Here is a 14838-nt window from a genome sequence, read left to right on the forward strand (position 1 = left end):
GCAAATTTAGACACAGTACTGAGGGACAGAGTTTCAGCAAATGCAGGACAGCTAAATAGCCCAGATTTAAACCCCAGGACTTGTAAAATAGGCATGATGGTCTCAGACAATACAAAGGGAGTGACCCCAGATATGCTGATCTCTGGAGGATTAACCTGGAGAGAGAAATCAGGGGAACCCTCAGCCAGAATAACCATCGTAGGAAGAGATTCAGAATCTGAAGGAGAAACACTACCTCTCAGAGTTTCAAAACCCGTAAGACACAATTCAGAGAAAGGAGAAACAGTGTGGGGGTCTCTTACTAGTCTATATGAAAAAGCGTCACTTTTGGGCGAAAACCGTGCGTCAGCAAACATTCCTGGGAACATAATATGAACCCCAGGAGGGACATACAGACTACTGTATGCTTTTAACCCTAAGCTTAAAGAGGAGGCGAACTCAGACAGTACACAGGGTTTAATCATAACTGTACTGGTCTCTGAAGTAGGTATTTGGTAAGGAATGTCTGGGAAACCAGAAATTACTGCAGACTCCATAATGTGGGAACTATGCGCTGAAGCAGGGATCACCGCTATGTGGGCGACAGGCTGGTTCAGCGAAACACCCGGGAGAAGGAATTCTGCGACCAAGCTTAGGGAAAAACCTGACTCCTGACTACATTTATCAGGAACCAGAACTTTAGCCGAAGTCTCCGGAGACAAAACTGCGGAAACTTGAGCTGAAGCAGGGGATTTATAGCAAAGAATATCTAAGGACTCCGTACGGTTATGGGAATCCCTCAATGCAACCTCTGCTGTCTGACTTGTGGACTCATTCTCTGAGGCTAAAATGAAGGCATTAACTTGGAGGCAGCAAGAATTTACAGGGGTTAATGCAGACAGTGCCTGAGAGTAAAATACAGGAAATCTTTTCTCTGTACTAGGAGAGACAAGGAATCTCTCCTCTGGAGCTAGGGGCGTGACCGTGGCTGGCAGAGAACAGGGAATTGTCAAATGAGACTCAGAGAGCTGCCCCTCAGGGGTTAATACAGAAATGACCCTGGGGACAGAACCTAGGGATTCTTTCTCTGACGGGGAAAGCGCACAGGACTGCCTAGCAGAGGTTAAAGCTGGAAAACCCTCAAGACCTAAAGAGAGGGATTCAGAGCTAGAAATAGGGGAACTAAGGGACTTATTCTCTGATACTAGAACCTTAGTGTTAGTTAGTGAAACATATGTACTCTCCAGGGGAACCTCACAGGACTGATCGGCAGGGGTTAACGTAGACATATCATTAGTGTCAGGGAACCCGGGCACACAATCAGAGCTTGGGACTGTGGCAGTTACTACGTTAGGAGATATTGCTAATGGGTTAGTTTGGTCATCTCCCGGAGACGGAGATACGTCCCCCGGTTTAGCGACAGGACTGGCAGCAGAGGAAAACCGCCAGAGGACGGCGTTAGCAGCCAGGGGGCGATCCTGTTTTAACAAGCAATCATCCAATACCACGGAAAGTACATGCAGCGTCTCGTGAGCGAGAGCCACCATGACGGAAGGGTCCGGGAGTACTAAAGGAATGTCCAATGATAAAGCCAGGGCATTGAGTGTACTACAGGCATTGACCAGTTCCACAGGAGTCACCTTATCCCCAGTTAAAGGGGAATCAGGGGAGAAAACACTGTTTTCACTGGCCAGATACTGTTTTAAGTCTCTGAGGCAGTAAGCCTTACAAACCAGATCATTACGGCATTTCTTTTGCAAGGGAGTTAAGCCCTCCGACATAAACGGATCTTCCATCAGGGGTATTATATCGCACAAATAATCATTCTCAAACTGGGACTGGTCTACAGACCGGGACAGGTTTTTAGGAAAAAACTTACCAACCCGCACCTCAGCGGGGTCCGAGTTTGTGCGGCCGAGCATACTGTCAGGGTTCTGCTCGCCACAAACCAGGGTCGGACCGCGAGGCTGAGGTGGGGTTGTAAAAGCACCGACCTGAGACCGCGCAGGCTGATCCGGATTGCGCAGTTCGTTGTCGTACATCGCAGGATCAGGATAGGAGAAGACAGCGTCGTCGTTGTACAAGCCAGGGTCAGGGCTGGAGATATCAGGATAAACATTGTTCAAGCAAGAGTTTGGCAACATGTAGTCAGGAGAGCCCCGCTTCAGCTTAGGAGCGCGGGGTTGGGCTCTGCGCGAGCGACGGCCATGGCCCATGGTGCTGGTCACAGGAGATGGGAAGCAGACCAGCGTAGCACACCGCTTAGCTGCACGGGTGAACCAGTGCTACAGCGCAAGAGTCCTGAGCGGCCTGGGGAATACTCTGTAACAGCGCAGGAACCAGGACACGGCCTCTCTAGATTAGGGAAAGAGTAGGCCCCAGGAACCAGGAAGCTATAGAAAGACAGGGAAACCACCGCTGCAGTGCAGGAATCCAAGAAGCTGAAGGACGCAGGGACGAAACCTCCGCTTCAGTGCAGGAATCCAGGAGGCTGAAGGACGCAGGGACGAAACCTCTGCTTCAGCACAGGAGAACAGGTGCAGACCGCTGCGTGAATATAGCAGCCGGTCACAGGAAACAAGGAGCTGAAGTCAACAAGAAGAGTACTCAGCTACAACACAGGAGACTGGAGCAGACCGCTGCATGAATATAGCAGCCGGCCTTAGGAAACCTGGAGCTGCCGGCAACAAGGAGAATACTCCGCTTCAGCATGAGAGACAGGAACAAGCGGGGGCTTGTGGCAGAACAGTTAGTGACATCCAGTAAGGACTATGCTCGGCAAGGAGCATTATGGGAAAGCAATACTTAAAGGCCAGCGGGCCAATCCCCGGCGGGGGGTGTGAAGGTACTGCTCCAAATGAGTGAATGCAAGTCTATGTTGCAGTGATAGGCTGCACAGCTGCAATAGATACCAGAGGGAGTGTGTATTGCTTTGGTGAGTGAATCCAGGCTGCAGCAAACATCAGGAGAGGTGCTCCAGGACTTCACAAGTCTGCAAGGTAAGGCAACCAGTAAACCGCGGAGCGGATTCCTTACAAACCTATATACGATATCTCAGCATTAGGAGAACTACCTGGACACACCATTGCATTTACTTCATCTATGCAAGGTTATATGAGGTCATATCATTTATTCATTGGTGTAAAAATCCTATACCTCTACCTTTTCAAATGGAGGATTCAGATTAGCCCAGATCTACCAAATACCTCTATTGGTTAAATTGTGGTATACTAATTATACTATAAACTAGATACCACACTAACCATACCAGTAACTGTAAATGCAATCACCTGATCTACACTGTTGTAGTTTATCAGTACGACTGCGGATTGATTTACTATTTATCTTATCTTGCATACAAGCTAAGACAATTCCCTGGACGTCTTATTGGTTGACAGATCCTCTACAAGGACTGTCATTTAGTGTTATCTAGCAATGGTCTATTGATACACTTTGATTTATAGGATCCTGAGCCAAACGGCTATCAGTCTCAAGATTCAACCAACCTTCAGTTCAATCTTTTAACACCCATTATTTTATCTATTGTTACATAATAAAGGATTATTTTAATTACTACATTCACCACCAGAGGGTGAGCCTGAGTGCTATACTTGGGTCACTTTTCTCCCTACATTATTCCGGGACTCAGTGCAGGACGCTGGGACCGGAGGAGCAGCTGCACAAACATCAGCGTGGACTATCAGTGAGAACGCCGTGATCTGCCAGCATCTGTGCCCGCTCTACACCCGTCGGTGTTAAATCACATGTAAGTGAAAGATACTATTTTATATCTGTGTTTCAATAAATGTTTTCTTATACAAGTTGTGCTTGTTTGTTTAAGAAAAAACAAACATGTTACCTCTAATTGCGCTTCAGTTGGATTGGGATTTTCTTGCAACTCACAGGGGCTCCCAGAACCTGGAAATTATTTTTGCGGTTAGAGAAAAAAATATATATTTAGACTTAGGAGAATACTGTACCATCTAAACATTGTAATAAATGTATATTTTAAAGGGTCTGTCTCACATAACAGGCTAATCTACTATATATTTCTGAAAGCGTTCTATGTGTCCGTGTCTGTATGTGTCTCCCTGTGTCCCTAGCGGCAATCTCATTGGACCTTGGGCCAGGCCAATGAGATTGCTCCCTTGGCCCGCCCGCCCCCTCACACCTCTCATTGGCCTGAGGCGGGGACACACACACACACACCTCCTCCTCTCCCCGGGTCTCCCGCTTTCCTGCGCTTTTTCCTCCTCCCCCCCCCCCCCCCCAGGCGCCGCTACACTCAGCGGGGGACTCTCACCACCCATAGGCCACTCCCTCACCCCCCCCCCACAGAGCACGCGGCTCTCCCTCACCCGGCGCTCTCCCTCACCCCCCCCCCCCCACAGAGCACGCGGCTCTCCCTCACCCGGCGCTCTCCCTCACCCCCCCCCCACAGAGCACGCGGCTCTCCCTCACCCGGCGCTCTCCATCACCCCCCCCCCCCACAGAGCACGCGGCTCTCCCTCACCCGGCGCTCTCCCTCACCCCTCCCCCCCCCACAGAGCACGCGGCTCTCCCTCACCCGGCGCTCTCCCTCACCCCCCCCCCCCCCAACAGAGCACGCGGCTCTCCCTCACCCGGCGCTCTCCCTCACCCCCCCCCACAGAGCATGCGGCTCTCCCTCACCCGGCGCTCTCCCTCACCCCCCCCCCCCACAGAGCACGCGGCTCTCCCTCACCCGGCGCTCTCCCTCAAACCCACACTCACACAGAGCATGCGGCTCTCCCCCCCCCCCGGCTGTCTCCGCCTCTCCCCGCGAGAGGCACAGCACCTCCTCACCGTAGCGTCTCAACCTCTCCGCGGAGGAGCCCGAGGAGGAGGGTGGCCGGGACTCGCGTGGCGGTGTGCAAGGTGAGTAAACGCAGGGGAATGGGTTATTTACTGCGTCCCTGACTCCCCCTGCCCCCCCTCCCCCTGCCCTTTGCCCCCCCTCCCCCTGCCCTTTGCCCCCCCTGCCCTCCCTCCCCCTGCCCTTTGCCCCCCCTGACCACCCTCCCCCTGCCCTTTGCCCCCCCTGCCCTCCCTCCCCCTGCCCTTTGCCCCCCCTGACCACCCTCCCCCTGCCCTTTGCCCCCCCTGCCCTCCCTCCCAATGTAAAAGAAATGGGGATGATCCCCTGGTGGTGCTACAAATATACCAGGCAGTCAATAAAGAAATATGCACTAAGTAAAAACCAAATATTGAATAAATGAACGGTATAAGTGTCCCAATTGGAATGCCGATGTTATGTGCGGGCCTGAATACCCCCACCTCACCTGTTTGGAGCCGTTGGAAGCGATATCCCCACGCCGATGCAACACACCCCCCCGAGGAGGAGAAGATAGCTGGTGTACAACTCCTCAGCTGAACTTGCGGCAAACCCGGTGAAGAGACTGACAGGTGTAAAGCAGCCCTGCAGGCAGAGTCTCTGACCGTCTAACCGGGTGCCTGCTGGAGATCCCTTGGTGAACCGGTCCGTCGCTGCAGGGGGGTAAGTGGCGGCTGATGGTGGGGAGGACGACACACTCAAACCTCCAAGCTGGGTCCGTCGATGCTGTGATGTCCCGGAGCAGGTGAGGAAAGGGGTTATCGGCTGCACACTGGCTATGTCCAGGACACTGCGCAGCTCGTGAAGGAAATCCTCCCGGATGGAACAGCTGCTCCGTGTGTAAAGTGCCGGTGCGTGCTACAATGCTAGGGAGAGGTCAAAAAAATGATAATGGAAAAGCAGAGCACTGCCAAAAGAAAATAAAGAGGGCCTGATGCAAAAATGAGTTTATTAATTAGGCATAATAGCCAAAAAAGGACAAACACACTAAATATAAAAACTCTGACGCGTTTCCCGCCGCGTCAGAGTTTTTATATTTAGTGTGTTTGTCCTTTTTTGGCTATTATGCCTAATTAATAAACTCATTTTTGCATCAGGCCCTCTTTATTTTCTTTTGGCAGTGCTCTGCTTTTCCATTATCATTTTTTTGACCTCCCTCCCAATGCCCTTTTCCCCCCTGCCCTCCCTCCCCCTGCCATTTTCCCCTTTGCCCCTCTGCCCTTTGCCACCCTGCCCTTTGCGCCCCTGCCCTTTGGCCTCTTGCCCCCTCCCTCCCTGCCCTCTTGCCCCCCTCCCTGCCCTCTTGCCCCCCTGCCCTTTCCCCCCTGCCCCCCCTGCCCTTTGCCCCCCTGCCCTTTGCCCCCCTCCCTCTCTGCCCTCTTGCCCCCCTGCCCCTAGCCCCCCCGCCTTTTTGGCCCCCCTGCCCCTCCCTGCCCTTTGGCCCCCCGCCCCTCCCTGCCCTTTGGCCCCCCTGCCCTTTGGCCCCCCTGCCCCTTCCTGCCCTTTGGCCCCCCTGCCCTTTTGCCCCTCCCTGCCCTTTGGCCCCCCTGCCCCTCCCTGCCCTTTGGCCTCCCTGCCCCCCCACCCCTCCCTGCCCTCTGGCCCCCCTGCCCCTCCCTGCCCTTTGGCCCCCCTGCCCCTCCCTGCCCTTTGGCCTCCCTACCCCCTGCCCCTCCCTGCCCTCTGGCCCCCCCACCCCTCCCTGCCCTTTGGCCCCCCCGCCCCTCCCTGCCCTTTGGCCCCCCCGCCCCTCCCTGCCCTTTGGCCCCCCGGCCCTCCCTGTCCTTTGGCCCCCCGCCCCTCCCTGCCCTTTGCCCCCCCCGCCCCTCCCTGCCCTTTGCCCCCCCGCCCCTCCCTGCCCTTTGGCCTCCCCGCCCCTCCCTGCCCTTTGCCCCCCCGCCCCTCCCTGCCCTTTACCCCCCCGCCCCTCCCTGCCCTTTACCCCCCCCGCCCCTCCCTGCCCTTTACCCCCCCGCCCCTCCCTGCCCTTTACCCCCCCCGCCCCTCCCTGCCCTTTGTCCCCCCCGCCCCTCCCTGCCCTTTGCCCCCCCCGCCCCTTCCTGCCCTTTGCCCCCCTCCACCCCTTCCTGCCCTTTGCCCCCCTGCCCTTTTCCCTCCCTGCCCTTCCACGCCTCGGCCCCCCGCCCTTCCACGCCCCTCCCCTCCCTGCCCTTCCACTCCATGCCCCCTGCCCTTCCACGCCGGCTATATCAGCTAGTATGTATATATATGTATAAAACCTTATCAGTGTAATAGGCTTCTTTAGAAAGATCCTCTCCCAGAATCCCGCTTGTCTCATCCTCACTATTTATTGGCTCCTCCTCTCAAGTGAGGACAGGCAGTCACATCATCAGATAGAAATCAAAGCTTTGGTCTGATTCTTTCTGCCATATTGTTCTATCCCAGGGTGCAGGAATTTTCAGAATAGCTTTATTCATTTGGGAGGGATGCCTTTTCAAAACAAATTTTTTTTTTGTTTATGAAAGAGGAGGTTGCACCTTTAAAATGTACGTAGAGAAAGAAAACATCTATTTATCTACTCCAGAACCCTCCTCTTTCTCATTACTAAGGTGACCATACTTACCAGGTTGACAAGGACTGTACCGGTTTTAGAGCACTTGTCTCTGTATCAAAAAGGCTTAGTAAAATGTCTAATTTGAACCGGGTTTGAAATTGCCGCACTAAACCTCCTGGAGGCATTCAAGGTAAAGTGTGTGCTGCGTGTTTCTTGGGGGGGGAGGGGGTGATTCTTGGGGATAGGGGAGGTATATGTGTCTCTTTGGGGGCCTGGGGAGGTGTGTCATTACTACTAGTTCGAGTACAGCAGTTGATATGCAAAATCTAGATGACATGCAGTCTGTGGGAACTATATATAAAAATCTCCCACTTACAAAAGTAGAGAAAATACATTATTTTAATCAAAGCAAAAAAAATCACATTGTATTTGATCTTTTCCCTAGATAAATGTAATGTGTTTTTTTCCACTAGTTTTGCAGGTGGGAGACTGATAGAACCTCCTTTCCTTGCGTGCGGCCGCTCAAAGTTCTACAATTGGAAAACGTACTGTAGCAAACTCTTTAAAAACAATAAAAAACACAATTGTGTGTTTTGATTTCCCGTACCTATCCTGCTGTTCTCATAATCATTAATCTTCTTTAGGAGATTCTCATCTGTTTCGCGAAATATGTCCTTCAGATTTTCAAGTGAGTTTTCATCCAGTATCCCTGTGTTTTCCATTTCAATGAAAATATCCAACATACTCTGCAACGGCAAGAAAAGACAGCCACCTTTCTGAGCTTTTTTGTTGTTAAAACCATATAAATAGATACAGATGTAGCAAGACTTACTGTCACTGATTGAACCACCCGTACTTAAGCTGGATATCCTGAAAACCTGACCTGTTGCTGGTCAGCTCTAAATTTGGTTCACTGAAAGCCCATGCAGTTTTTAACACAAACATAATTACACACAATGTATTGCAGATCACTGAATTGATTGAGCCTTGTACCTTTAGCTTCCTCTCTAGGTTCCCTAGAGCTGTTACCGTTTTTTTTCTTAAACTGATTTTATATCTTATTTTGGGACAATAAACATCCTTGTTGCAGAATAGAAAGCTAAAAGTGACATGTCAACTGTGCTCATTTTCATGTCCCTACCCACAATCCTTGGGGGGGGGGGGAGGGGGGTGCTGATTCTTACGTAACCTTCAGGGCAGGTCGAGCTTCTGGCATCGGCCGGCTGGGCGCACCACATGGAAAACCCTAGGTGAACGCATCCAGTTTGCTTAGTACCTCGGATGTTGGGTGACCCAGGGTCTTGAGAAGAGGGTTTTAGAACCACTACTATAGAGAACTGTCCTTTTTGTTTTTGTGAGGCCAATACAGCAGAGCAAATGGGTTTCAGACCCTACAGGCCCCACAAAGGTTAAGACCCGTTTTACAATCATTTCAGCTGCTCTGTATTTATTACAGATTATTGAAAGCATTTCTTACCGTGACTTTGTCCAATTTGGACTTCGAAATCTTATTGTGCAAATTTTTTTTAATTGCTTTCAGTTCTTCGTTTGTTACATTTTCCTTCAGCTCCAAAAGTAAATTCCTGTGCAGAAGAGAAAGAGAAGCATTATTTACTATGAACACACCGTCTCTATTTAAACATTTATTAACAAGTAGCCATAAAATGTTATATAAAACAGACACACACACACACTTTTTCCAGGCTAGTCCTAATTACAATTTAAATAATTAACATTGTAAGTGTCTTATAGAAGCCACCCTGGTTATAAATAATTTTTTATCTTATCTAAATAGGGTGGGGGGGAGGGCATTGGAGATTATTACTGGTCCCCCATTGTCCAGGGACCCCCTGATTCCGGAGCGGAGAGCCCGAGTTGGTCCACCAGGCAAACTGAGGAAACAAAATGGCCACAGGGGTCGGGAGGCGCTCCTGCGCAATGATGTTGCGGCTTTCTATTGGTGACCTTGCTGGCCATGGCCCATATTCACTAATGCAGGGGTATCAAACCCAGTCATCAAGGGCCATCAACAGGTCAGGTTTTCAGATATCCCTGCTTCAGCACATTGGCTCAGTCATTTTGCCTACAACCACCCGTGTAGGGATATTCTTAAAATCTGGCTTGTTGGTGGCCTTAGAGGACTGAGTTTGACACAATTGCACTAACAAGGGTGCCATTTTTTATCACACTTTAACTGCCATTCAAATGAATGCATAGCTAAGACGTGCTAACGCGTAACACCCATTAGTGAATCTGGGCCCATGTTTGTAGTGAGCCCGCGTGTGTCTCAAACCTGTCTCAAAAAAATCTCTGGATCTGGAGGTCCCAGGACGCCGGGGGACCACCTATAAGCTCCACCAGATAAGGTAAAATAAAACAAGATCCCAGGCGGGATTGATACTTTAACTTATTGTAACCTGGAATAACTCTTTGCAATGTGTTGCATGCCTCTCTAGCAGTAAAAGTAGTGCTACTATAATCCAGCACCAAGCCGGAACACCCATTGCGCATGCGCAGTGTTCTATAATCCGTACATGCGCAGTCTGCATTCACCACGCATGCACAAAGGAAAGCTGAATGCAAATGCGCAAGCAATGAGTGCCAACTGCGCATGCGTGAGCACTAAGTCATTGCTCTCTCATCTCGGCTTTTGTTCCCGCATGGGCGAGCAGCCACACCAAATGCACAAGCATGGACCAATGCTGACCACACATGCATGAGCGACAACTGCGCATGCGCTGTCGCCACTTGAACATGCGCCGCCAGAAATCCTGGACGTTTTCATTTATTTAAAAATTCCTCCTGGATGGCTACTTTCAATTACAAATCCGGACATGTCGGGGAAAATCCGGACGTATGGTAACCCTAAAACAAACATTTGCCTTATTTCTCTGATTTATTTTCAACTAGCTGAGAGACCCGGCGTTGCCCGGGATGTAAATGCGTAATAGGTAGTATTATTTATAAATCGTGGAACAATAGGTGACTGTTTGTTGTAAAGGTTGGATAATAATATTGAAAAGAAAGATGGAAGAAAATGTAATACGATGTTGTATAAAAATGGTTTATTGTAACCACACCACAGTACAATGTATATTTTGGTGCCATAAGTGATGTAAAAATCTGAGTCGTGTGTCCTGCTAGGGTGTGAGGCGGCGGGTGGCGCGTGGGTTGTGAGTGCTGTCTGCGAGTGGGTGTCCTGCTAGGGTGTGAGGCGGCGGGTGGTGCGTGGATTGTGAGTGCTGTCTGTGAGTGGGGGTCCTGCTAGGGTGTGAGGCGGCGGGTGGTGCGTGGGTTGTGAGTGCTGTCTGTGAGTGGGGGTCCTGCAAGGGTGTGAGGCGGCGGCTGGCGCGTGGGTTGTGAGTGCTGTCTGTGAGTGGGGGTCCTGCTAGGGTGTGAGGCGGTGGGTCAGTGATGTCGGTGCGTAGGGGCGGGAGGCAGCAGGTGTGTGTGGCGGCAGGTATGTGTCGAGTGTGGCGGGTGTCTGTTGAGTGCGTGCAGCGGCTGTGAGGCGGTGGGTGAAAGGCAGAGGCGGCCGGAGTAAGGGCGGGTGAAAGGCAGAGGCGGTGGTTGGGAGGCGGTAAGGCGGGCATGAAGGCGAAGGGCGGCGGGAAGGGGAGGAGGGGGTGGTGGAGGGGGGCAAGGGGTGGAGGAGGGGGGCAAGGGGTGGAGGAGGGGGGCAAGGGGTGGAGGAGGGGGGAAGGGTTAGAGGAGGGGGGAAGGGTTAGAGGAGGGGGGGGGAAGGGATAGAGGAGGGGGGGGAAGGGTTAGAGGAGGGGGGGGAAGGGTTAGAGGAGGGGGGGGAAGGGTTAGAGGAGAGGGTGGAAGTGTGGGAGGGGGTGGGAGGGGAAAGGGGAAAAAGAGGTGGAGGGGGGGAAGAGGAGCGGAGGGGGGGTGGAAAGGGGAGCGGAGGGGGGGGCAAGGGAGGGTGGAAGGGAGGTGTGGAGGGGGGGAGATAAATGGGGAGGTGAAGGGGGGTGGAAGGGAGAAGTGGAGTGAGGGGAGGTGAAAGGGGGTGAGGGGAGGTGATCGACGGTGAGGGGAGGTGAAGGCCGCTCACTCACCCGTCCGGCAGGTCCCACTTGGATCTGAGGCGGGAGGCAGCGTGTTGTGGCCGCTCCCCCGCTGTGTCCCGGCGCTCGCTCGCTCCCCCGCTGTCTGTAGCGGCGCCGGGGGGGGGGGGGGGGTATCGGGGAGACACTGACACTGGAGTGGAGGGGAGGTGAAGGGGTGGTGGAAATGGAGGTGAAGGCCGCTCACTCACCCATCCGGCAGGTCCCACGTGGATCTGAGGCGGGAGGCAGCGTGTTGTGGCCGCTCCCCCGCTGTGTCCCGGGCGCCGCCATCTTGGGTACTCGGCGCCGCGAGGCAGCCTGCCTGGCCACTGGCTGTTCCCCCGCCGGGGAGGGAGTGAGTTGTAGCGCCGGGGAGGGGGGGGGCATGTATATGTGTGGGGGGGGGGAGAGGTGGGAGATATAGAGGGGGGTCTCGCACGGCCGCTGACACTGGGTGGGGGGGGGGGCGGCGCTGAAGGGGTAATAATAGTGTGTGTGTCCCGCTGACTGTAGCGGCGCCGGGGGGGGGGGGGGTCGGGGTGAAAGCGCGGGAGACACGGGGAGAGGAGGAGGTGCGCGCGGGTGCTGCTAACACTGTGAGCCCCGCTAATGTATGTAACAGTGTGTGTGTGTGTGTGTGTGTGTGTCACTGTGTGTGTGTGTCTGTCACTGTGTGTGTGTGTCCCTGTGTGTGTGTGTCCCCCCCTGTGTGTGTGTCCCTGTGTGTGTGTGTGTGTCCCCCTGTGTGTGTGTCCCTGTGTGTGTGTGTGTCCCTGTGTGTGTTTGTGTCCCTGTGTGTGTGTGTCCCTGTGTGTGTGTCCCTATGTGTGTGTGTCCCTGTGTGTCCTTTGGCCCGTCACTCCGCCTCAGGCCAATGAGAGGTGTGCGGGGGCGGGCGGGCGGGCCAAGGGACCAATGAGATTTCCCCTAGGGACACCGGACATCCAGGCAGGCAAACATACAGTGCTTTCACTAATATAGTATAAGATGAAGTGTCTCTTTTCCCTCTATCAACCTTCCTCTTCCGGTCAAAGAACTAGTAATGATCAAAGTATGTAGCCAGCCTTGAAGGAATGAATACACCCGACTCGCTGTACTGTGTTGCACAATACAAGTATCACAGGCTAATATTAATAATAATGGTGGGCACTGTATTTGGGTTTTGGTTCCAAAACAATTTTTTTGTGTTTTTTTTTTTTCCTTTCTGGTTTAACAAAAACTAATTGGTTAATTTTGTATTTTCACAAAATTATAGAGAAACCTCAAAAGAGGCAGGAAATAGCATAATTAAGCATGAAAAACAATGAAATAGATATAAAATCATAAAAACAATTGGGAAAGGGAAAATATATACTGTAACTGATAAACGGATGGGCACATGGCCTGGGGTTCTGGTTTTGTTTCTAAATATTTGGGGGAGGTTTTGGTTCTAAAAATATTACGTTTCTGGTATTTGTATTTGGTTTTGGAATGTGAGGTTCTGGTAAATTCTGATTTCACACACCTGATGTTCCCCATCTTTAATTATTAGACCAATGTCCAGCGTGTGGTGTGAATGCAATAATGTGCAGGGTATTAAAAGCAGCCGTTCCATCTGCTTTTCGAGAAGAGGATGAACCTGACGCTGTACAGACAGGAAGGTAATGAGCTGTACTACAGAACAGTTGACGTAGTAAAAGGCGGAGTTAGGAAGGAATTGTAGTATGCCCAAATTAGAACAAGATCTAAAAGATGTGTCATTTTTTCACCTTGTAGATTCTTTGTGTCGTTTTCGACACTCCAAAAAATGACAAAGTAATCTGCAGCCATTTTGTGCCCACCAGGCCAGATCCAGATCAGCCCCACGGAACTCACGGTTCAGGTACGTTTAAAAAATAACAAATAAAATTAGTGATCAAGTATGGATTGCTGCTCTCATCTTCTCAGATAAGGTTATTTGAGGTCTAATAATGTCACTAAGTGAGAGGGATTTAGCAGTCTCATTAATTTACGTTTTGGGTTATACTGTAGTGTTAGGAAAAAAATACACCGTTTACTTTACCAGTGAGGCCGGAGAGGTTAATACACACCCCATATTGTACAGTACTGTGAAGAAATAAATAAAAAATAAACATGCACAGGGAACGTCCATCTTTAAATTGCTTTAAAGGGACACTCAGTGCAGACCCTCCAACATTTTCACATACGAATAGGTACCACTGTAGTTCCTCTACTGGAGAGAAGCACTTCTAAGCAATTCCTATGGAAGTCTCCTAACCTATGCAACCTATGCAACACACACACACACACACACACACACACACACACACACACACACACACACACACACTCTCTCTACAGCTGGTTTTACAGGAGCCATAAACTATATACAGTACATGTAGTGTACCTGCCAAATAGGTACACTTGGAGTGTATGTCAGTGCTGCCCACCTGTAACGAGAGATTTTGGCCTTGCCTGGAATTCCCATCTGAGACTGAACCACCTCCCTCTTGATCTGGAGCTTGTTCCAGAGGAGATCATTCCTTTGAATGTAGAACAGCAGCTCCATGATGATAAACATATTGTCCTTATCCAGCAAGCCATGCTTCTGCAGCGCGAGGAAGAGGTGTTTAGCATCATGAATATCCTGGTGCCTGTGTGGGATGAGGTCCCGGCACAAGAATTGCATAGAACACACATCCTCTGGTCTCAGCTCATTGCAAATGGAGTACAGGAGAAAATGGAAGTCGCCCATGCCAATGAGAGTGATGTAGATATGATAAACTCACTGCTCCTAGAGGGAAGAAAAATCACATGTTAAAAGCAACCTACACTTTGCATTGTTACCATGGTTTGTTTATAAAGTGCCAACATACATATTGCAGAACACTATGAGAAACGGAAGAGTATAAGCACCATGAGTAAAAATAAATAGCGTGTCGTATCAAGGTCTCCCAGCTGTGCAACTGGAGCAAAGAAAAATGCATAAGATTTATCAAAGAAAACAATAATATATATATATATCATGTTTTGCCATCAGCAGACTGATACATACTATACATGCATCACATGTACAGTAACATATTTGGAAAGCTGTATCTCAGTTTACTAAAATCTATATCCAACAGAATAGATAATTGAGATTAAGCCTTTGTCCACATATCTTGAATTATAGAGCATTTCATAGTAAAATGTTTTAACTGGAGATATCTAAACACCTCTCCAGGCCGTACGTAGTTCAGCCCTCTCCTGAAGCTCAGAAAACCCTTAATCTCTTTATCAGATATCATGTGCCTGATCCGAGTTATCCCTCCCCTCATCCAAGCTGCAAATCCACCCCCCTCCATTCCTTTTGGCAAACTGGGGATTATAGAACAGCGGGATCATACTAGAATTTTTGTTAATAAATCTGTACTTAAAATTTTAAGTCAGTCCCAAAGTGCCAGTGAATGTTTAAT

At 50.7% G+C, this 14838-nt stretch overlaps 1 protein-coding gene across 1 annotated transcript in view; it reads right to left on the minus strand.

Annotated features, from left to right (window-relative positions):
• Positions 1 to 14838, minus strand: part of CASP8 (caspase 8) — a 33907-nt gene that overhangs the window by 16981 nt on the left and 2088 nt on the right. Inside the window, 4 exon segments of the mRNA XM_075608650.1 lie at positions 3839 to 3897; positions 7954 to 8092; positions 8824 to 8929; positions 13831 to 14174. Of these exon segments, the coding sequence (XP_075464765.1) occupies positions 3839 to 3897; positions 7954 to 8092; positions 8824 to 8929; positions 13831 to 14135 (609 nt within the window). The 5' untranslated portion in view covers positions 14136 to 14174.

Source organism: Ascaphus truei, chromosome 7 (assembly GCF_040206685.1).
Source record: "Ascaphus truei isolate aAscTru1 chromosome 7, aAscTru1.hap1, whole genome shotgun sequence".
NCBI lineage: Eukaryota > Metazoa > Chordata > Amphibia > Anura > Ascaphidae > Ascaphus > Ascaphus truei.